This window comes from Littorina saxatilis, linkage group LG7, assembly GCF_037325665.1.
Source record: "Littorina saxatilis isolate snail1 linkage group LG7, US_GU_Lsax_2.0, whole genome shotgun sequence".
In the NCBI taxonomy this organism is placed as follows: domain Eukaryota; kingdom Metazoa; phylum Mollusca; class Gastropoda; order Littorinimorpha; family Littorinidae; genus Littorina; species Littorina saxatilis.
The window spans coordinates 45,077,874-45,102,093 of record NC_090251.1 but is presented as its reverse complement, the minus strand read 5'-3'; the positions used below and the strand labels follow the sequence as shown (position 1 = coordinate 45,102,093).

Genomic DNA, 24,220 nt, shown 5'->3' with positions numbered 1-24,220 from the left:
ACTTGCAATAACTGCTACAAATATGTCAATGACTACTTGCAATAACTGCCACAAATATGTCAATGACTACTTGCAATAACCATTACAAATATGTCAATGACCACTAGCAATAACCATTACAAATATGTCAATGACTACTTGCAATAACCATTACAAATACACTCTTCAACAAAAGTTAAGGATCACTTTTTTTACAAGCAAGCCACACGAAACAGACAAGACCGAATTCTTTCATTTTTTAAAAATTATATAATTGAACAACCAAGGAGAAATGACAAACAAAGCAAAGATCGAACGCGGCAGCGACAATTTAGCTAGAGTGTGTCAAACGTGACAACCCTCGAAAATGGAATTCACAACAATGTGAATCAGTGTCAATAACGCGTGTGCCCTCCGTTGTGTGCCAGACATTCAACACATCGTTGGCGCATGGAGTGGATCAGGTTGCATATGAATGCTCTGGGAACTCCATTCCACTCCTGCTGGAGCCATTGCAGCAGTTGACCCAGATTGGCAGGAGGAGGGTGATGTTGCTGTACCCGACGACAAAGCTCGTCCCACATGTGCTCTATGGGGTTCAGGTCCGGGCTGTTGGCTGGCCACAGCATCCTGTTGACCCTGGCCTGTTGGATGAAGGTGTTTACAGCTGCAGAGCGATGGGGAGGTGCGTTGTCATCCTGAAGAATCGCACGAGGGCTGATCGCTTGGAGGGCTGGAACGACCAGGGGTTGCAGGATCTCATTCTGGTAGCGGACACCGGTCAAGTTGCCCACTACATGGTACAGAGGTGTCCTTAGACGTGTGCTGATCCCTCCCCAGACCATCACAGAGCCTCCGCCAAAATGCTGTCGTTCCAGAACAGCGCCTTCTGCGAAGCGCTCTCCGCAACGCCTCCACACTCGGATGCGACCATCAGCAGGTTCCAAGCAAAAGCGGGAGTCATCTGTAAACAACACCTGAGCCCACTGCTGACGTTGCCACCTCACATGTTGAGTGCACCAGGCTCGGCGAGCTGCTCGGTGATTAGCAGTCAGGGTTGTTCCTCGGACTGGACGCCTTGCACGCAAGCCAAAGTTGTGTAAGCGGTTTCGGATCGTCTGACCACTAACAACAGTGTTGGTGGTAGCTTGTAGGCGTTGCCTAATGTTGTTTGCCGTAGCCAATCTTTGTTGCATGGCCTGCCTCTGAATGAAGCGATCCTCTCTTTGTGTGGTGACTCTGGGCCGACCAGAACGTTGTCGCTCCTGCACTCTTCCAGTTGCTTGGAATCTCTGTTTTAGTCTGATGACAGAGGAAGCCACTGCAAGCCTCTGGGCCACTTGCCTGGCAGCAACACCGTCTTGTAGTCATCCTATTGCCCTTCCTCTATCCAAATCGCTCAGTTTTCTTCGTGGGGGCATGTTGCTACTGTGCATAATTGTGTCAGCGTGTTAACCTTTAAACACAAGCTGGTGAGCGATGTTCATAGCCAGGACCCTGTTGTAGCACGTGCATCACAACCTTTTGCCCTGGCATGCGTTCTGCAAATTTCATGGGGCTATAAAAAACACCGTTTTTCTTCCAAAATGCAGAAGCTTTTGAGAAGTCCCACAAAGGAAATAACTCTGTGTTACACGACACTCGAGATTGCCACAAGTTCTCAAACGTCGTATAGTTGTGTTCTTTTATTCTACGTCGCCCGTCTTCGCAGCAGCAGAAAACAACTCGTCAAATTGAGTTCGAGGATTTATTCAGCATTCAATACATACAACTGCACAACGTAGCAGAACTCAAATAGAAGCTTTTTTAACATTCAAATCGCGCTGGCATATATAGTAAATACTCAATCTCGAGAATATTCCAGACCGAACATGATACAACTACATTATATACGAACCGTCTATGAACTAGAATAGTGACGTACATCAAAGGTGCCGACGCACTTAATCCTAGCGGACGCCACAAACTCACGACTAAAAAAGCGTGGTAAACAACTTGTTTTGACAGGACTAGAAAGTTCACCTGCATTCTCGTCCAAGCATAAATATTGTGTTTACAAAATATAATATCGGTACTTTCCCACAAAGTACAAATAAGTCAACTACATGCAACACACAAAACTGAACCAAAGCTCAGCAACGGTAGCGTTTCCTAACACTCTGCCTGCCAAACAAAATTCTAGGTCAAGACTCATTGTTCATTTGTTAATTCAAACACATTAATCTTTTAATTATTATGTCGATGTTTAATTTTGTGGCAATTTTTTATAATTAGATCCGTTTTTTCAACCGATCCTTAACTTTTTTTTGAAGAGTGTATGTCAATGACTACTTGCAATAACCATTACAAATATGTCAATGACTACTTGCAATAACTGCTACAAATATATCAATGACTACTTGCAATAACTGCTACAAATATGTCAACGACTACATGCAGTAACCATTACAAATATGTCAATGACTACTTGCAATAACCATTACAAATATATGTCAATGACTACTTGCAATAACCATTACAAATATATGTCAATGACTACTTGCAATAACCATTACAAATATATGTCAATGACTACTTGCAATAACCATTACTACCCAATATTGACGGACTGTGTGATGATATCTTCTGCTATGGTCTGTTGAGACAGTCTCGATTTTGATATCACTGTCGAAACAGACCAATAGCAGAAGATATCATCACACAGTCAGTCAATGTTAGATATATTGCTAAATCTCTGGACATTTTGTATTTATTGTAAAGAAATTACAAAAGTATTTGTCTCAGTTTTGGCTGTTCCATATCCCTCTATTATTTCTTTTTGTTCACTCTTTTCTTGTACTTTTCAGTATTTCAAAATGTCTTTTCTTTCAAAAAGTCTTTAGTCACTTGCTCAACTAAATTCTGGGATCATTACATTTTCATATATATTTGTTTGTTTTTAAATTTAGGTGTTTTTGTTTTTGAAGTGGGGAAGCAATAAAGAGGTCGTCGATATCAAAACTGATATCGACGGAAATGTCGTCGATATCACTTTTGCACTGAGCTCAGTTTTGCCCAATTGACCAATGGAAATCCACCTAACATATGAAATAGCAATATAAATATATGTCAATGACTACTTACAATAACTGCTACAAATATGTCAATGACTACTAGCAATAACTGCTACAAATATGTCAATGACTACTTGCAATAACCATTACAAATATGTCAATGACTACTTGCAGTAACCATCTATCTATATATATATATATGACTTGTGTCTGTGTGTGTGTGTGTGTGTGTGTGTGTGTGTGTGTCCGCGATGCACGCCCAAGGTTCTCGATGGATCTGTTTCAAATTTGGTGGGCATATTCAGGTAGACCCCGGACACAACCTGCTCGATCAGATATTTCAACACGTGCTCTCAGCGCGCAGCGCTGAACCGAGTCGGCTCGACTTCTTCTCGGCGAAGCCATACCCGGCGAAGCGGGTATTTATCTAGTTACAAATATATGTCAATGACTACTTGCAATAACCATTACAAATATGTCAATGAATACTTGCAATAACCATTACAAATATATGTCAATGACTACTTGCAATAACCATTACAAATATGTCAATGACTACTTACAGTACCTGCTGTGAAAGTTGTTTTACTGGATGGTTCAAAAGCATGAGTGAGAGAAAAAAGGGTAGGGTCTTTTTTTATTACAATTTTAGACATTCAAGGGCTCTCAGTTGTACAGCTCATGTACAGAATCCACTAAGTCTACTCTGCTTTCATTTTACATTTCTGTGAAGGTAACTGCTTGACTTGTGACTGACAGATCCCAACATTTTCAAAAGCAACATGAATCTGGCTCAACAAACTGAACCTGAAAAACCTGATTGACTTCTACACCCCTGCAGCAAACTACCACTGTCAAATTGAACCAGAAACCATGGAGCATCTCATCCCAAACTCACCTGGTACTGCACAATTCCTTTCTTGATCAACTCATCCTGCAGCTTCAGCTGGATCACCTGCTGCTTGCCTCCTGCGGTCATCAGAAACTGCCCACCACGTACGCTCAGACCCCCGGTGGTTAGCGCTCCGGTCGCTCTGGAGACTGTCATGGTGGGGCTGGTTGTCGAAGCCAAAGCCACCGTTACAACTTTGCCGGGTTGACCAGAGGCAGGGGGCGGTAGTGAAGTCTGCACCAGGTTGACTTTGCCTCTCTGAAGCGCAGCCTGGGTGGCCAGACCGCCTTCCGCCGGGGTCTGCCCTGACAGAATCTTCTGCATGACGGGGAAAGCCTTGGCCTGTGCGCTCGCACTGCCAAGAGCTGTTGCTGCTGACCGCTGGGGAGGAGTGCAGCGGACAATTTGCAGCCCGTGAGGTCCCAACACCATGGTCTGTCCCGGACCCAGCTGCTGCTGCACAAACTGCTCGTTGGACGCGATGCCTCTGACCAGAGAAAGGTAACTGCCTGTGGTGGTGGTGGTGGCGGTTGCTGTGCTTCCTTGAGATCTCTGCAGGATGTTGGGCGTTTGATTCGCTGTGGTCGTCACAGCCACCCCTTCTTCCTTCTTGATCTTCTTCCTCTTATCGGGCTGGTCGCTGTTAGGTATCAAGCGACGTTTCCTCAGTCGCCCTCTGGAGCTGACGTCCAGTTCGTACTCTTCAATGCCTCGGATCTCAGGGTCAAAAGACTCCACACTGCTGGTGGTGGACGCGGCTCCCTTCACAATGGCTACTGCTTGGGTGGGAGGTGGGCGAGAATCCTCCGACTCCTCAGCTCCCGACATGGAATCCTCCGCAGTGGAATCCTCTGTGTTGCCTTCAGACTCTGTATCCCAATCTGCATCATGAGGCTGAAATACACAGAGCGCCAAACATTCAGTGCAGATAAAGACTCAGTAAAAGTAAAAATAAACTTTCAAGATACATTCAAGAAACTTCAGACTTGACTATCAACAACTGCTTTACAAAACCAGCAATACACTATGACAGAGCTATTACACCAGTCCAACATGTACACAAAAACCTCTTAGCGAATCACCACATCATGTCCCAAATAGTTTCTTAGACTGGGGACAACAACAAAAACACACAAAAAACAAATAACCCACACACACAAAAACATTCTGGCAAAGAATAACTTGTGGGAGATACTACCAACCAATCAAGAAACAAACAGAATAATTATCATATCCAGTGGGCATAACAAGCAAAAACAAATGGCCAAAATACAAAAAAACTACACAATATTGCACAAACCTGGCATACCTTTGGCTCTTGTTCCACAAATTCCTGAAATTCTTGTCGCAGCTTGGTGTGGTATTTATGCCTGTAACGGGGGAACTTGGCCTTTGCCTTATGTCTTTCCATGTCGTTCTTCAAACTGCACAGGTTCAGGTACAGCTCCTCTTCACATGCCCAGCGCTTGGGTGTTTTCTGCGGGGTTCTGGATTTCTGCAGGAAAAACAGCATTTCATTTGTGACAATTTTCAGCGTTATAGTCAGTGTTCTCAGACTAACACCTTTGATAACGAAGAGGAAATTCAATACACAAATGGAGAAAATTAAGATCAACACAACTTCATTTCAATGAAGTGACAATGGTCAGGGTTGTAGTTAGTGTTATCAGGATAACACCTTTGATAATGAAGATGAAATTCAATCTGCAATGGATAAGATTAAGCTGAAGATACTTTAACTCTTACCAGTTCGCTCCCTTACCCATCGTAAGCAAGCTTACGATGCCCCCCCCTGTAGTTTTCCACTGACCAATTATCTAATTATCGAGAAAAAAAAATTGTTATTTTACATTGGATGGGTCGGACAGTGGATAAACTCATTTGTCATCATTTTCACGAGTTTTCATTCACAAGCACCTGGTAAATAAATCTCATGTTCCCGGGGGAATAAATCCCCGGTTACCATAGTTGCAGGAAGCCCTATTACATGGATAATCAAAAGCAAACCCAATAGAAACGCTCGAGGATTCTTCGGCTCTTTTCATTGGCGTTTCCCCAGACCTAAACAGACGACAAGACACTGCTTTGCAAAGTTCCAAAAACCAACTGGCAAACTGGCAAAAGTAAACAAAAAACCAAAACTACTTCAATAAATTCGTCACAAACAAATGAAACCTACCGATATGTCATGTCTTCTTACAAAGTCATGGAGTGCGTGTATCTTTGTGTGAGAAACACGAACGTCAAGTTCAAGTCAAACCAATTGACCCCTGAGCTGACACACACATTTTGACCCGTGCACAAGACGTTGTATCGATAAACGAAGCACAAATAAGAAATAATGATAAAAGCAAAGAAAATAGCAACAAGATATGCAAACATCTCACAAAGCCGAGCAAGCAGATTGACAGGTCTAATGAAAAACAAAGAGGTACTGAGTCGGAAACAAGATCGCGATTCTTTCCTTCGCTGCACGACGCAAATCTTCTGTGACCTTTGACTCAACGTAGCTTCCACATTCGATTACTAAGCTTAATACTCACAACTGAAAGCCGAGGGAGTGCAATACCGAGATGAACAAACAGAACTGTGCATCCTCAAACCTGACATATTCATCCCAACATTTTATGAACTCTAAAATACAGAAAGTTGCGTTCACACGCCAGCTCGTGTGGTTATCAGCACGGAACCCGTGTTTCAAAGCATGGCTCCCTGTGTTGATTGTTATCTTATTTTCTCACTACCAAAATGATGACAAAAACGATGTTTGGTGGTTTGTTGTCAGACCAGCTTTTTTTGTCGGTCCTCGGGGGGCATATCGACTTTTGTTTCATATTTATTGACCGCGGCCTTCGGCCTTGGTCAATAAATATGAAACAAAAGACGATATGCTCCCCCTCGGACGACAAAAAAGCTGGTCTGTCAACAACCCATCAAACATCTTATAATGTTAGACACACTTTATGACAGAAACAAGCTAGGTTTTTGTTATAAGTTAGTTATAGGAATGCATTATTAGGCACAAAAAAAAAAAAGTCTGTTAAGGTAACATAGGCCAAAAAATAGGGCCGGTAGGTCGGGATTTTTTTTATTTTTCCCCCCCAAAGTTTAAGTTATTTTGCCAAAAAACAAAGACCTTTTTTTTCTTTTTCATTTTTTTTCTTTTCAAAAAACCATATTTTTAAGTTATTTTGCCAATTTTTTTCTTCTTTTTTTTCCCAAATGCCAAAAAAAAATCTAGGGTCGCGGGAAAAAATAGGGTCGGTCGGGATACCGTAAACAGACTATTTTTTTTTTTGGCCTTTGGCATGCGTATGTCATGAAACGTCCAACTTTGAAATTTGGGTGGGGGTATTCAGGTGACAATAACTTTTTTGTTTATCAGCAAAACTTAATAAAACTTTGCTATGTTATGTAAAATGAATGCCAAAACAGACTAGTTAGCAGCATATCTAAAATAAACTGAACACACAAAAAAATTCTTCTTTGTGTTTGTCACGTGTTCAAAAAAATGGGCGTACAAATTTCAACAAAAATCATGTTGTCACCCCCATAACATTTTTTACCTTTTAAGATAGCACAATTCTCTTTGCAAATATGAAAAGCTTATTCATTTTTCTTTCATTTGATATATAACTTTCTATATTTCATTTAGAATACATAGCTGCCAACTTTCTGACAATGAAATTCCTGTGGGGGTCCGGGGGCCGCAGTAGGCCCCGGTGGGGTCCCAGGGCAACGCCCCTGGTGGGGGTCAGGGGGCAACGCCCCCTGAAGCTGAAGATTTTTTGTAAATGAAGGTGCCAAAATTGCTTTTTTTATGGTATATTATGATCAAAATTGACATTCATTTAAGATCGAGGCACAACTTATTTTCCGCACATGCGCACACCAACGTGGCTGGTCTCGGTTAACCAGAGCGTCTTTTCACCGGTTTGTTCCTCCAAAAAGAGGCTGCTTACACAAAGTATTTTAGAAATTTCGATTTTCGGGAAAATCGAACACATTTTGGGATTTCGTGACGGATTTAAAAAATCAGGAGATTCCCGAAAAATTCGGGAGGGTTGGCAGCTATGAGAATATGACCCCAGATAGCCACTCGGCAAGTAGGCACCAACAGCACTGTAAAATATGCCCTAAAACCCCCGAACTGGTAAGAGTTAAAGGACACTTCCGTCCCAAATGGCAGTGCACACAGACAGCCAAAAGGGTGTGCACAGAGAGTTGACCCTTAGAGTTAGAAATAAATTCATGCCTAACCCTACTAGTGGTTTTCACACCAGAAAACTGACTGAGCACTATTCCCGCCCCAAGAAAACATTCTGTATCATCACTTTCAGGAGTGCTGAAATAGTGCATAAAACACAGCTGGAACACTTTTTCAGACCCCCCAAACCAAGACTGACCCCCTTCTTCTTCTTCTGCGTTCGTGGGCTGAAACTCCCACGTACACTCGTGTTTTTGTTGCACGAGTGGAATTTTACGTGTATGACCGTTTTTTACCCCGCCATTTAGGCAGCCATACGCCGCTTTCGGAGGAAGCATGCTGGGTATTTTCGTGTTTCTATAACCTACTGAACTCTGACATGGATTACAGGATCTTTTTCGTGCGCACTTGGTCTTGTGCTTGCGTGTACACACGGGGGTGTTCGGACACCGAGGAGAGTCTGCACACAAAGTTGACTCTGAGAAATAAATCTCTCGCCGAACGTGGGGACAAACTCACGCTGACAGCGGCCAACTGGATACAAATCCAGCGCGCTACCGACTGAGCTACATTCCCGCCCTGATTTACACCTATTTTAAGACTAGTGCCCAAGTTAAGACTACAGTGGACCCCCTTTTAAGACCCTGTTTTCTCAGATTTTCTGTTCATAGCCTCTGTAAATTTACCCCCATTTTAAGACTCCCTCCTTTTTAAGACCTGATTTTCTCAGACTTTTGGAGGTCTTAAAAGGGACGTTCCACTGTAGTGCCTAAGTGCTGAAAATGGTGTTATGACTGACCACTTGTCTCTTGCCAGGCCGGTCAACAGGGGATTCCTGTGGGGTTTGGTCCTCCTCCTCAGGTGCAAACTTCTTAATGAGAGCCTCCAGCCCCTCCAGGTCCTCAACTAGCAGTTCAAACTCATCCGGGTCTGGCACCTGCACGCAGCCAGCAAAAAATATATCAAATATTAATCTTCAAGCTACAGTGAAAATATTACTGTGCTATGCAGCAGTCAACTGACAACGTCAGAATGCCACTTCAGTTGTACACAGTCGCAGCCAGCAAAAAACACATCCATTATTCTTCAAGCCACAGTGAAAATGCCACTGTGATATGCAGCAGTCAGCTGACAATGTCAGAATCAAAATGCCACTACATTTGTACACAATCGCATGTGCAACAAGAAAAAACTATTAGAAAAGAGATTCGATGATGGAACAAACACTGCCACCCACCTTCCATTAAAAAACACACAATGAAACTACACTACCACAACTTTTCGGTACCTCTTAGTCTTACAAACTTGTCAACTTGTTCTTGTGTATGAAAAGATGGCACCGTATGGTTGCTCTGAATTAACTTCTGTACACAATAATGAATTTAAAAAATGTCGAGTAACTTATTCTTCTTCTTGTCATTCGCTGTTAGATCGTCAGTCTGGACTGCAGGGCGAAACAACCTGTCCTCTGGAGGAACTTATTCAAGTTATCAAACAAACAATAACATTTTTAGGATCTCACCATTTCCTCTCCAGTGTAGAAATCGTGATCAAGCAAGGCACTGCAGAATGCTGAGGGTTGACTGTTTTGAGAAGTCCCAGAAGAACTGGCTGGCTTTTTGTCGGTATCGTCAAGGTGATCCTCTGTAGGCGCAAGGCTGCCTTCTTCATTCTCTCTTTTCACACGAGTGCTCCCTTGTTCTGTTGAACAAGATGCAACATTTTCTCGATCGTTCTCTGCAGAACTAGTGTTGCCAGGCTTGTCACCATCCTTTGCTTTGCTATCTTTGGAAGCTGCAGTGGGGGTTATCCCAGGTTCAGTCTTTGGAGAACCATTGAGAAAGGAAAGGAATCCCGAGTCATCTGCGGTCTGCTCTGTTTTAATAGAGTCTGAATTGTCTGTGTTGGACAGAGTGGTGGGAATGTTGGACTGGGTTCTGCTTGTGGCACTTGGGCTATCGGTATCACAGGTAAAAGACCAGTCTTGGTTGCTGCTGTTGAGGTTGTGGCTTCTACTGTTTGACAGGGGGGCACTGGTGGAATTGGTTGTGGCAACAAACCCATGCTCCTCAAAGGATGCGACCTCCCTATCACAGGTTCTGACTGCTTTGTCATGGGTACTGTCCGCTATTGCACTCTCCATATCACACGTTTTGGAGTCAGGTTCTGTTTTGATATGCTCAGATCCTGAGGCACCAGCAGGCTGATTGGAAGGTGAACAACATGTGTCATCAACCTCAACTTTCACACGACATATATCAGGCTTTGCATCCTTCCCTGAGCTGCTTTCACAGTCCGCAGACAGTGAATTTTCCTCCCCTGCATTTTCAGCTTTGACACTCAAAGCCCCCTTTCTGCCAGACGCACTTTCCTTCTTTTCACCACCTGAGGGAGAATTGTTAATTACAGTAGCATCCTGGGACCTTTCATCAGCCATGTTGCCGCTCATTTCATTATCCAACTCATCCTTAATTGCTTTCCTTACAGCCCGGCCGCTACGGCGACTCTTTACTCGAAGCAGTTCATCCAGGTTACCGCTGAAGAAGGTGGACTCGGCACTGTTGCGGGTTCTCCTGCCCCTCTTGAGTAAAGAGTCTTCAGAAGAGGTGTCTGGAGCAGGGGAGTTCCTGGCGCTGGCTTGGCGCGACTGGCTGTTGGTCTCACTGGGCATGGGTGAGGAATGCCGTGAGCTGCTGGCCTGTGACCTTGCCCTTGTCTCGCTGGGTGCAGGGGATGCAGTGCTCTCAACTTCGGAGTCGTTCACTGGCGTTGAACACTGTGACTGCACGTATAAGAGAAACATCCTTGTAGATAAGCTCGCTCCTATAGTCATCCATTTATTACATACTGAATTGATTATTTGTGTATGTATTCAATTAAACAATTCTAAGTTGTGCAGGGCATTTTAATCTATAGCCAGGTTTGCACCATATTAACATCCTTAACATCGTTATTATCATTTACCTGGTAAAAAGGTTCAATTGATGATGTGATTATATACTCAATAAAATAACACGAGGCGCATGTTTTCCTCACATTTTTATCAATCAATAATTTGGAAAGCAAGTATAAACATAAGTGCACCTTAAACATCCACACAAATAAATAAGCAATACACAAAAGAATATTACCTAGAATTTTACACAGAATTCAAACATCCACAATTCTATCTCAATCTTGAGCTTACCCGTTTTCCACTGGACCCCTCCAGGTTCAAACGCTTCTTTGCAGAGCCACGCTGTAATACAGAAATGAAATATTAACATTTTACTTTATTCTTTCCAATGACAAGCAGAATGTATGAATGAAATGTCTTTCCATGAGAAACATATGTTATGTTATATGAAGTCTTATATATCGCGCGCGTATCTCCAGACTCGGACTCAAGGCGCAGGGATCTATTTATGCCGTGTGAGATGGAATTTTTTACACAATACATCACGCATTCACATCGGCCAGCAGATCGCAGCCATTTCGGCGCATATCCTACTTTTCACGGCCTATTATTCCAAGTCACACGGGTATTTTGGTGGACATTTTTTATCTATGCCTATACAATTTTGCCAGAAAAGATCCTTTTGTCAATCGTGGGATCTTTAACGTGCACAACCCAAGAATGCCCTTATCCCCCTTGAAGCCTTCTCATCTATTATCTTCTTTGCTTGTTTGCTGTTCATCTTTGCACTGTTGCCATTTTCAAACAAAATCAGCAACAACAACAACTAACTGAGCTAGGTCCATTTTCTGTTTATCATCTAACTTTTACTTGTTTGTCCGTACATTTCAAAGACTGCTGTGTTGATGTACAAGTGAATGTTTCGTTTCATCTATGATTAAGCATTCTATGTACCAATTGTTCTTGTTCTTATATCGTTTATTCGTTGCCATTACTCTGCAGGATGCTTACCTTGGGCGGCCTTGCTTCTTCTTCCTCCTCTTTCACAGCAGGCACTGTGTACTTTCGGTGCCGATAAACACGCAGGAATTCCCCGCAGAACTGTGGCATGTAGATGTAGACGTTGCCGTGACGATCCACACCCTCCACGGTCTCCCTCTGGTCCGTCGGGTAGTCCGTGTCCTCAATGGCTTTGGCGAAAGCATTGTCGCTTTCCTGTAGATAGAAACATACAGAATAACACTCTCCTCAATGGCTTTAGCGGAAGCACTGTCGCTATCCTGTAGATAGAAACATACAGAATAACACTCTCCTCAATGGCTTTAGCGAAAGCACTGTCGCTATCTGTAGATAGAAACATACAGAATAACACAAAAATAAGCACTGTCGCTATCCTGTAGATAGAAACATACAGAATAACACTCTCCTCAATGGCTTTGGCGAAAGCACTGTCGCTATCCTGTAAATAGAAACATACAGAATAACACTCTCCTCAATGGCTTTAGCGAAAGCACTGTCGCTATCCTGTAGATAGAAACATACAGAATAACACTCTCCTCAATGGCTTTGGCGAAAGCACTGTCGCTATCCTGTAAATAGAAACATACAGAATAACACTGTCGCGGAACGCGATTCAGAAAATAAGTTTGTGTATTGCAGTGGTTTGCAGTGTTTAGTCATGTTTAGTCAATAATATTTATCCGATTTAACCGAGACCGGAAGGAGACGGCGCATGAAGGTACCGAGACCAGAAAGAGACGGCGCGTGAGAGTCTTCTTTAGTGACGTGTAAAAAGTCTATCGCGTCACGTATAGCGCAGCCAATTATCAGGAGGCAGGTGAACGGCGATCTGGCATTCTGTGTTGAGACACGAGGACAGGCGCACGGGCAGGCAGACGAACGTCTTAATTCGCTGGTCAAGAAACAGCATGCGACGCGTGTCACATTAATAGCAGAATAACTTACGTCGAAGGACGTTCCGGGTTCCGGGTTCTGGGTGAAGATGTCCAAGGACGTCGATGCAGAGTATATTTACCGAACACTTCAAAGAACATGAACTGGATGGGGAAAACCAACGAGTCACGAGCAAGCATGGTTTCAACTGGGATAGACCTTTTCGTCATCTTCAGACCGTCAGGCGAACCAGTTCTTCACAACTAATTTAAGTAACACCAAGGAAAAAAACAGACGTGCTTGTTCTGTGTCTCTCGAACTCGTGTGATATGAATCGTGCGCGATGAACTAACTTTCCTAACTTTTCGAATCTTTTCTTTTTTGATACACCATTCATCCATCGGAAAATAAATTGAAATTTATACTTCGTAGAATCCACCTATAAAGAATTGCGTTTGTTGTTGAGTTTTTTTAGCAATAAAACTCAAGTGTGGGAGTTTGAAAGTACTTCTACTTTTCTAAATCTTTCTTCCCCACATTCCGCTACAGTGGGGGCTCGTGTCCGGGATACGATTTTATGAGCTAGATCTTATTTTTTTTCTGTGTGGCCAACAACGCAAATTTTTGTAGGTGCGCGGAGGTTGTCTATCCTTATCCCCATCGCAGCACAGCACGTCTGTTTCTTATGCATGATAGTTAGTCTTGAGTAGACTAGAGAAGCTATACATGTATGTTAGTTAATCTTGAGTAGATTAGTAAGCTAACACAAGAAAGCGGCGACTGCTCGGGCGAGGATTGGACGGCAACAGCAGCACTCTAAATTATATTTCTTTCACCCTACATCATTTGAAGATAACGGTAAAGTACTAGTCGAACTGAACCCAAGCTCTTTTAGGTTGAACGAGGTTCAACAGGTAACTGGATCTAACTTGAGTAGAAGTTAGATCAGTGAACTAAGTTAGGTCGTACCAATTCGGAGTAGTTGAGACTACGACTAACCTAGTAGAGAAGAGATTTAAATTGAGTCAACATAACCGGAGTGAGGTGGTGTTAGGACTAATTTAAATCGAGGACGGTGTTTAGCTTCTTTGTTCAAAGGTTCAAAGTAAAGTCTATAATCCGTGGCAGTTGTAACTAATCAGTGTGAATTAGTGCAGCTGAATTGTTGTATTGGTAATCTACGACAGGGTCGGGGTCACAATCAACATAAGTAGCAGTAGTTAGCAGCTTGGCTTGGAGTCAAGGTCACTTTCGTTAGAAGTAGGGTATTGTCTAACAGAGTGTCGAGGCTAGTCTACGGCTACAACAGTCAAACCTTGTATCGTCTGGGACGAATTAAGATTGACTGAAGCGAGGTATCTAGTGATCTTTTTTCTCCTACAGGTAAACCTTAGTGACATTTATTCTAGAGTAGAGTAAACATGCCCCGCCCACGTCAGGTAGCAGAGGTGGACTCGCCTCTAGTGGCATACCAGCGTGACGGCAACGTACTAGGCTTATCAGGTAAACCCTTAGCAGAGTATATCGAAAAACGCCGGCTCGAGGAGCTGGAGGAGAGGAGACGGAGAGAAGCTCTCCAGGCTGAAGAGCGTAGGATCGCAGCAGAGAGAGAAGATAGAAGGAGGCGCGAGGAGCGAGACTTCGAACTGCGTCGTATCGAGTTGCAGAATCAAGCTGAAGGCAACCGCAACCAGAACGCTCGCGAGTTAGGCAACGATGCTGGTCCCGGGCATGAGAAATCAATCAAATTGAAGCTACCATATCTGGATGATAAAGATGATCTCGAGGCATACTTTCGTCAGTTCGAAAGGGTAGCAAAAATCTCGAAATGGGATGATGATGATTGGGGAGCGCGACTAGGCTGCCAACTCAAAGGCAAAGCACGCGAGGCATATGCCAGATTGTCAGATGAAGAGGCAAAGGACTACAACACGGTAAAGGCCGCTATTCTGGAAAAGTTCCAGCTGACATCAGAGGCGTACCGGAAAAAGTTTAGGGGCGCCAAGAAAGAGGCTGGGGAAAGCGCAAAGGAAGGGTTGACGAGGATTCAACTGTATTTTGACAGGTGGGTGGAGCTAGCAAAGAGAGAGGGTAAAGCACATGACCCAAAAAGTCTGATCATCATGGAAAGGTTTCTAGAATGGCTACCCTTTGAACAAGCTCGGTTCGTGCGGGAGCGTAACCCAATCAATGTCGATGAGGCGCTCAAACACGCGCGCGTGTACGAGGAGTCGCGCGAATCGGAACATCGCCGGGCGATCCCTAATCCACCCAAAACAGTGCATAACCAACCCAACGGTGGATCCAAACCCCCCGCGAACGTGAGAACAGATAACTTCAGGTTCGGCAACGCATCGGAGGGACAGAGGTCGGGTCCCAGCGGTTGTTTTCTATGTGGCGGACCTCACCTGGCGCGTCAGTGTCCTAAGAGCAAACCCAACAATAAGCCTAGCTCTGCATCAACGATCACATTGGCAGCGGTGGACGTTCAGGAACCACCCACAGTATGTGAGAAATGCTGTAACCTCGTGTTTGAGCCGCAGTGTGAAGCTACCGTCGAAGGCAAGACGGTGAGAGCGATAAGGGATACGGGAGCTTCCGCTATCATTGTGGACAGCGAGATAGTTCCGAGAGAGAAGTACACGGGCGAAGCAAAGAGAGTAGTGTTAGCCGATTCCCGTGTGACTAGAGAGCTCCCGATAGCTGAAGTGGAGATGCGAACTCCATTTTTCAGTGGCATTACCAAGGTGTTGGTGATGGATAGGCCGGTGCATCCGGTGTTGATCGGTAACGTGAGGACCGATAGTCAAAATGTCGAGACAGGGGTGCCTTTGTTCCGAGCAAGAGCGGAGACTTGTGCTCCCGTAGTCACTCGACAGCAAGAAGCAAAAAGCAAGGAAAAGCCAGTGAAGGTTATTCCCAAGGAAACTCTGATAGGGCAGATCAAACCTGATGATCTGAAAGCTGAGCAACGAAACGACCCTGACTTGGTCAAGGCTCGCGCGGTCGCAGACCAGAAGATCAAAACAGGGACTCGTTACGTATGGAAGAAGGATATTCTGTACAGGGTCTACTCGTCCAAAGATACAGAATACAAGCAGGTGGTGGTGCCTAAAAAGTTTAGGGACGAAGTGATGGGTTTGGCGCATGATTCACCCATGTCAGGTCACTTAGGCGCTAGGAAAACCAGAGACAGAATCTGGCGAGACTTTTTCTGGCCAGGCATCTGCGGAGATGTGAGACGCTACTGTGCATCATGTGATGCCTGCCAAAGAAGTACTCCTAAGGGAGCAACTAGGAAGGTACCCCTCCAGAAAGTCCCGCTGATGAACACCCCTTTCGAACGCGTTGGTGTTGATATCATCGGCCCCATCCTACCTGCTTCGGCGCGGGGGCATCGGTACATCCTTACCATGATCGATCACGCGACTAGGTACGCGGAGGCCGTTCCGCTGAAAGACATCAGCTCAGAGACGGTCGCGGATGCTCTGTTTGAGATGTGGACGCGTTTCGGACTACCCAAAGAAGTGTTGACTGATCAGGGGGGACAGTTTGTAGGTGGATACATGACTGAAATCAACAGGTTGCTAGGGGTGAAAGGATTGCGCACCAGTCCGTTTCATGCTCAAACCAATGGGTTAACAGAGAAACTGAACTCTACTCTCAAGTCAATGATGAAGCGTATGTGCCAAGAGCAGCCCAAGGAGTGGGATAAATTTATTCCCGCTCTACTGTTTGCATACCGCGAGGTGCCCCAAGAAAGCCTGATGTTCTCTCCGTTCGAACTCTTGTACGGGAGAGAGGTCCGAGGACCCATGCAGGTACTCAGGCAGATTTGGACTGATGACGAGTCCAGTGAAGAGTTGAGGACGACAATAGGTCACATTGTCGATCTCTCGAACAAAATAGAACAAACGTGCACTTTAGCCAGGGAAAACCTGAGCAAAGCCTCGCTCAGACACGCACGGGCGTACGATAAAAACACACGCCAAAGGCACCTGGCAAAGGGTGACAAAGTTTTGATTTTGTTACCAGTGAAGCACAACAAGCTTCAGCTGACTTGGAAAGGACCTTACAAGATAGTTGATAGAGTGGGATCTTGCAACTATAGAGTACAAATGGGAAACAAGGTCAAGGTGTACCACGCCAACTTGCTGAAGTTGTACGTGGAAAGAACCGCGTCGGATGTTCCCGACGGAGCGGTCGCGAGATCGGCGGAACCCGCAGAAGAAGAAGTAGCAATTGTGATGCACGAGATGAGTGATAGCGAAGACGGTGGGCTGAACACCGACAAGATACCACTCATACCTCTCGCTCCAAAAGAAAAGTGGGATGATGTGGTCATTAACGCCGAATTATCTGTGGAAAAGCAGAAAGATTTGCGTAACTTGTGTCGCAGTCACCAGAAAGCTCTGAGTGATATGCCAGGCTCATGCCAGCTAGAAGAATGCGAAATCAAACTGTCTACCTCTGAGCCGGTGCGTGTAAAACAGTACCCAATTCCTCACTCACAGAGGGAAACAATCAAGAAGGAAGTGCAAACTATGGAAAAGATGGGGGTTATCGAACCTAGCGTGTCTCCATATAGCAGTCCGGTGGTACTGACGCAAAAGCGTGACGGTACAGTGAGATTCTGTATAGACTACAGAAAATTGAACAAGGTCACCGAGTTCGATTCTGAGCCAATTCCGGATGCTGAGCAAATCTTTGCTCGTCTGCAGCAGGCAGAGTACTTCTCAAAATTGGATTTGAGTAAGGGTTACTGGCAAGTGGGCGTTAAAGAAAAAGACAGAGCCAAAACCAGCTTCTCTACTCCAGGGGGCCAGTACCAGTGGACAAAAATGCCATTTGGACTGAAAACGGCCAGTGCCATATTCACTAGGTGTGTCAGAAAACTGCTCGATCCGTTAGGCAGGGAGGACGTAGAATTCTTCATGGATGACATCCTGATAGCAACCAAAACCTGGGAACAACATCTGGAGGCTTTGAACGCAGTGTTGGCGAGGCTTGAGGAGGTCGGCCTCACCGCCAAACCCTCCAAGTGTCACCTAGGATTCCGCGAACTTGACTACCTCGGTCACCGGATCGGTCATGGGAAAATAAGCCCAGACGATGACAAAACCGAGAAAATCAGAAGGGCGGAAAAACCTCGTACAAAGAAAGAGGTGCGTTCTTTCTTGGGCCTAGCGGGGTATTACCGGAAGTTTGTGCCTGACTTTGCTCGCGTGAGTGCGCCCCTCACAGACCTCACAAAGAAAGATCAGCCAGAGAAGATAGTCTGGACCAAAGAGTGTGAAACTGCTTTCACGACTCTGAAACAGTGTCTGACCAGCAAACCCATTCTGATACTGCCGGACAATAGCAAACAGTACGTGTTACGTACAGACGCATCCAACGAAGCGTTAGGAGCAGTTCTACTGCAAGAGCAAGGTGGCAACTTGCACCCGGTGGCTTACGCAAGCAAAAAACTGAACAGCGCCGAAAGAAACTACTCGACCATAGAAAAGGAGTGTCTCGGGGTGGTTTGGGGAGTGAAAAGATTCGAGCAGTATTTGTACGCCGAGCAGTTCGTGATTGAAACTGATCACCAACCACTCCAGTACTTGCAGAAGTCAAAAACTGAAAACGGCAGGCTTATGAGATGGGCTTTGCAGCTCCAGCAACACTCTTTCACCCTCAAAGTGATTCCAGGCAAAGACAATGTCGGAGCTGACTTTTTGAGCAGAGCCAATTATCAATAGAGGAGTAGTAGTAAACTGAGAGGTGGTGAGCTTCCAGAGATAAATAGGATAGCAAGTGGAAAGGAGGTGGAGTATTTTCAGGGTTAAATGAAATAAAACTTATTGTCTGAGAAAGAGCTAAAACTAGTTTTCGCTTCAGAAGGGGGGGCCTTTGTCGCGGAACGCGATTCAGAAAATAAGTTTGTGTATTGCAGTGGTTTGCAGTGTTTAGTCATGTTTAGTCAATAATATTTATCCGATTTAACCGAGACCGGAAGGAGACGGCGCATGAAGGTACCGAGACCAGAAAGAGACGGCGCGTGAGAGTCTTCTTTAGTGACGTGTAAAAAGTCTATCGCGTCACGTATAGCGCAGCCAATTATCAGGAGGCAGGTGAACGGCGATCTGGCATTCTGTGTTGAGACACGAGGACAGGCGCACGGGCAGGCAGACGAACGTCTTAATTCGCTGGTCAAGAAACAGCATGCGACGCGTGTCACATTAATAGCAGAATAACTTACGTCGAAGGACGTTCCGGGTTCCGGGTTCTGGGTGAAGATGTCCAAGGACGTCGATGCAGAGTATATTTACCGAACACTTCAAAGAACATGAACTGGATGGGGAAAACCAACGAGTCACGAGCAAGCATGGTTTCAACTGGGATAGACCTTTTCGTCATCTTCAGACCGTCAGGCGAACCAGTTCTTCACAACTAATTTAAGTAACACCAAGGAAAAAAACAGACGTGCTTGTTCTGTGTCTCTCGAACTCGTGTGATATGAATCGTGCGCGATGAACTAACTTTCCTAACTTTTCGAATCTTTTCTTTTTTGATACACCATTCATCCATCGGAAAATAAATTGAAATTTATACTTCGTAGAATCCACCTATAAAGAATTGCGTTTGTTGTTGAGTTTTTTTAGCAATAAAACTCAAGTGTGGGAGTTTGAAAGTACTTCTACTTTTCTAAATCTTTCTTCCCCACATTCCGCTACAAACACATCTTTACTTTATTTGGTGTTTAACGTTGTTTTCAACCACAAAGGTTATATCGCGACGGGGAAAGGGGGGAGATGGGATAGAGCCACTTGTCAATTGTTTCTTGTTCACAAAAGCACTAATCAAAAATTTGCTCCAGGGGCTTGCAACGTAGTACAATATATTACCTTACTGGGAGAATGCAAGTTTCCAGTACAAAGGACTTAACATTTCTTACATACTGCTTGACTAAAATTGACTATATTCTATACAAGAAACACTTAACAAGGGTAAAAGGAGAAACAGAATCCGTTAGTCGCCTCTTACGACATGCTGGGGAGCATCGGGTAAATTCTTCCCCCTAACCCGCGGGCGGTAATAACACATCTATAAGTCATCTTTAGACAGGTGAATTTGAATGTGACTTTGACAAGGCTGTCATTGCTTTGGTGATACTGGTCTTTCACAACGGATAGGGGTTGGTCTTTCAAAATAGACGAATTTATGTCACGTGACATTACAGGCCAGTCACTAGCAAGAGGGAGTGTCTTAAACATGTGTGCAGGAAGCACATGTCAATATTTACCCGAGCAAAAGCAAGTGTACTCACTCTTTCACAACCCATACAAACCTGACAGAGGTACAGGGTGGGCCATAAAAAGTGTCCACATTTAATTTGTTAATATTTTTCCTGTAAAGTGATATTTTCTTTTCTGTTTCAGATAGAATTTGAGACAAGCATCTTAGAATTCTTTTAAAGCCTGAATGGATCGCATTCCAGTACAGGAAAGGACCAAAATCGTTGAACTTTACTTTGCTACCAATTCTGTGGTTCTCGCCCAGCGCACTTTTTGGAGAGAGTTCCCAGGCACACACTGTCCATGTGCGAGAACTGTGAAGCGCCTCGTGGATAAATTCAGGGTTATGTCCTTTATTGTTATCTGCGAGACTACCAGAGTTCCTGAATTTATCCACGAGGCGCTTCACAGTTCTCGCACATGGACAGTGTGTGCCAGGGAACTCTCTCCGAAAAGCGCGCTGGGCGAGAACCACAGAATTGGTAGCAAAGTAAAGTTCAACGATTTTGGTCCTTTCCTGTACTGGAATGCGATCCATTCAGGCTTTAACAGAATTCTAAGATGCTTGTCTCAAATTCTATCTGAAACAGAAAAGAAAATATCACTTTACAGGAAAAATATTAACAAATTAAATGTGGACACTTTTTATGGCCCACCCTGTATTTCCGGAATTCGTCTATTGACAATTAGCAAGGTAATAACACAGAGTGCAAATTGCCTCTTAACAGTGCAAGCTTATCGTGCTTATAACTAAGATGAGATGTTTGAAAGAAACAACCAAACAGCCTATGCCAGTGCACCTGGTATGACACGCACAAGAAAAGTGAAGAAAATGCTCACCGCCAAGTTCTCACAGACAGACTTGAGAATCCAGACTTTTCTGTAGAAGCTCAGGTTATGGAAAGATTTCTCCTGCAGAGGGTTTGTCAAGCCTGTAAAAAGTCAATGCAAGACTTACTCATCCTATTGAGCACACACACTACCACTATGAACAAAGAACTCACGACACTTCTAAAAATAGAACAGCACATTCAATGATTCATATGCATACAAAAAGATTATAAATTAACATCCCATAGAATAATAGGAAAAGAACAGCTTCCTGTCCCCAAAAGGTACACTAGACACACTATAAAAGATCACCTTTGAAATGTGAAGGAAAACTACACAGATTTAAGCATAAGAGTAAGAACAACAAAACAGTGAACAATAAAATAGTCTCACCGACAATCTGGAAGAAGCGTTCCTCAATGCCCAGTTTGAACGCAGCTTGGGCAGTGTTACCCTGACAGTCAGTCAGAGTTTTGAACCAGACGTCAAGCTTCTTTCCCAGTTTCTCTGTCCACACTTTGTACGGCATCATATTCATCTTATCCAACCTATGAGACGTAAGGCAAGCATGTCAAGGCAAAAATTATTAAAACAATCACATCAACATCATTTTGACAAGGCCCAGAAACTCCCACTTTGTATGGCATCATCTTCACCTTATCCAACCTATGAGACATAAGGCAAGCATGCCAAGGCAACAATTATTAGAACAATCACATCAACACCATTTAAGGCATTTTGAAAAGGCCAAAAATACTCACAATTTGTATGACATCATCTTCATCTTATCCAACTTATGAGAAGCAAGGCAAGCATGTCAAGGCAATAATTATTACAACAAACACCATTCTAACAAGGCCCAGAAACTCAGACTTGTACAAAATATGATCATTATGATCATTATGTATTGAAAACTTCAGCTTTTCTTTCTCTGCCTAGTCACATTCATGACTAGGTTGGAATCATCATCAACTGTAATTCAGATACTGTTTCAACTCCAATACTAAATCAATGAAGGAATAGCCCCATAGGCCATACTTCTTAAACCACTAAGAAATAGCAGTACAAAACTCTTAATATTTTCAAAAGTGTCGTTGTTACCTCTGTCGCTGGAAAGGTGTGCTGAGTATCGATGTCATGATTTTCTGCAACCTTGAGCTCTGGCGTGGCATAGCTAAACAGCGCTCCAGCTCAAAGTACGGAACCTCTTCCAGGTTCAGGACGTCACGACACAGATGCAGGAACATGCCAACCTGGGGAAGCTGGAGAAAAACCACCAATGTAACAGGATAAAGGAGACTGCAGTACAGTGGAACCACCTTTTAAGACCTTCATAAATCTGAGATAATCAGGACTTAAATAGGAGGGAGCCTTAAAATGGAGGTAAATTTACAGAGCTAATGAACAGAAAAATCTGAAAAATCTAGGTCTGAAAATTAAAGTACATGTAGTCTTGAATTGGAAGGAGGGGGGGTCCACTGTACATACGTCTTTACCACAGCACTTGCTCTGTGCTATATTATCATCAGTAGTAAAGGTAAAGGTGAAAACAGCTAGGCGGCAACCAAGGGGTGAAGCCCAAGTCGAAGACTCAGGTGAAAAGCTGCAAAACAGCCGGAGCGTACATCGAGAGCGACCAGTTCACTAGACCGCTGAGTATGGAATGATACAAATGGCGGCGTATGCGCACGCATACGGAAGTCGGACCGGTTATTGGTCTGGCCTTATGGGATTGGTCACTTTTTTAGAGTGGTCGCCCTTGTTACCAAGGGGACGCGTGCAGCGTTACCAGCACTAAACTAGGGTTAATTGCTATATGTGAGTTGGGTAAAGATATGTAATTTAAATCCCACCCTAGGGGGTATGGAAGAAGGACATTCTATGAAGCCAGCCTAGAAAAATCCATGTGTGTACAACATTGCTCTTTTGGGGTAACAGGCAGGTAATCTTATTCTGTGTCCTACACAGCCCCTTTTCGCCAAGCGGGAAAGCATGTTTGGTCGTTCACTTTAAACCAAATATAAAAGTATGGCCTGCAAACCTTGATAAAGAATCGCTCATCCCAACAACAGCTTCAATACTTGACACTTCCGTAAAACTCTAGTCATTCAAACAAGCTGGCAAGACCCCATTCCTCGAAACTTCAAAAGAAGATTCAACATTTCTTCATACCTCCCAGGAATGCCTGATGATGGACTTGATGGGCCCAACAGTCAGATGCTCGTCCTCCCAATCCAGCATTTCTTGCTGGGCAGCAATGTCCGCAGCGCTTTTGTCCTCCTTCTTCTGCTTTCTTGCTAACTTGGCCTTTTCTTCTTCTTCTTGGCGCAGCTGTCGACGCATCTCTGATGTAACATCTCTCCGATAGGTGCTGTTTCGTTTCCTCTGACCTTGCAAAATTTAAACACAGAGCTAGTTTACTTTCCAAGACCATCAATGTATCTGCTAGGATTGTCAAAAGGTGAATGAATATATATATATATATACGAATCTAATTTCGTGCACCTCGACTCACAAGTTCAATATCAAGGCAGACTCCTTTAAAACCTTGACAGGAATTTAAAAACAAATGGATGAATCCACACAAAAAATGTCAAATAAACAGGAAATGAAACTGTAAGTGTAAGCTATATAAAATTATAATACCATGGGAATAAAATCTTCGAATAGCTAAAGTTCAGCAACATTTGTTTCCTCACAGCATGAAAAATGCATTTACCGAAGCCAAACAAGCCATCTTGGTTATCCTGCTTTTCTAACCATGGTGTAGTCACATCTTCTGTGGTCTTCTGTCTGATGTCACTGAAATTGATAGAAGAGTATAGAATTAAAATATTTTCACCTGTACAGTAACATAAAATTCGCTTTCTTTACAGCATCCACAAGAAACAAGCACAGTGTCCAAAGAACAACAACTCTCACTACAACTGTGCAAGTTACAAGTTTCATCAGTTGTGAATGACCACCTGTTTGACATCAGCAAATGCTCCAAACATCTTACAATATGGTCAAGGCCATGGAGGTGGCTCGAGTGCAGAAATCACCAGCTGACAATTTTTGACTGCGATTTTAAGGTTGAAGATAAAGAATTAATGAAATCAAACTGTTGTCACTTGTTCTTATATAATCAACTAGAGGAAAACCCGGCGAAGCCGGGGTGAATCGCGAGACAGAGACAGACAGCGTGGCGGT

General features: G+C 43.9%; 1 protein-coding gene across 1 annotated transcript in view; it reads right to left on the bottom strand.

Annotated features, from left to right (window-relative positions):
- LOC138971569 (streptococcal hemagglutinin-like) overlaps window positions 1-24,220 on the bottom strand; it is a 39,505-nt gene that overhangs the window by 9,843 nt on the left and 5,442 nt on the right. Inside the window, exons 3-13 of the mRNA XM_070344331.1 lie at window positions 23,748-23,830; window positions 23,201-23,418; window positions 22,130-22,290; window positions 21,422-21,576; window positions 21,038-21,129; window positions 12,039-12,242; window positions 11,319-11,369; window positions 9,654-10,913; window positions 8,931-9,068; window positions 5,234-5,419; window positions 3,931-4,818 (exon numbers count right to left, since the gene is read on the bottom strand). Of these exons, the coding sequence (XP_070200432.1) occupies window positions 3,931-4,818; window positions 5,234-5,419; window positions 8,931-9,068; window positions 9,654-10,913; window positions 11,319-11,369; window positions 12,039-12,242; window positions 21,038-21,129; window positions 21,422-21,576; window positions 22,130-22,290; window positions 23,201-23,418; window positions 23,748-23,830 (3,436 nt within the window). The remainder of the gene's footprint in view (window positions 1-3,930; window positions 4,819-5,233; window positions 5,420-8,930; window positions 9,069-9,653; window positions 10,914-11,318; window positions 11,370-12,038; window positions 12,243-21,037; window positions 21,130-21,421; window positions 21,577-22,129; window positions 22,291-23,200; window positions 23,419-23,747; window positions 23,831-24,220) is intronic.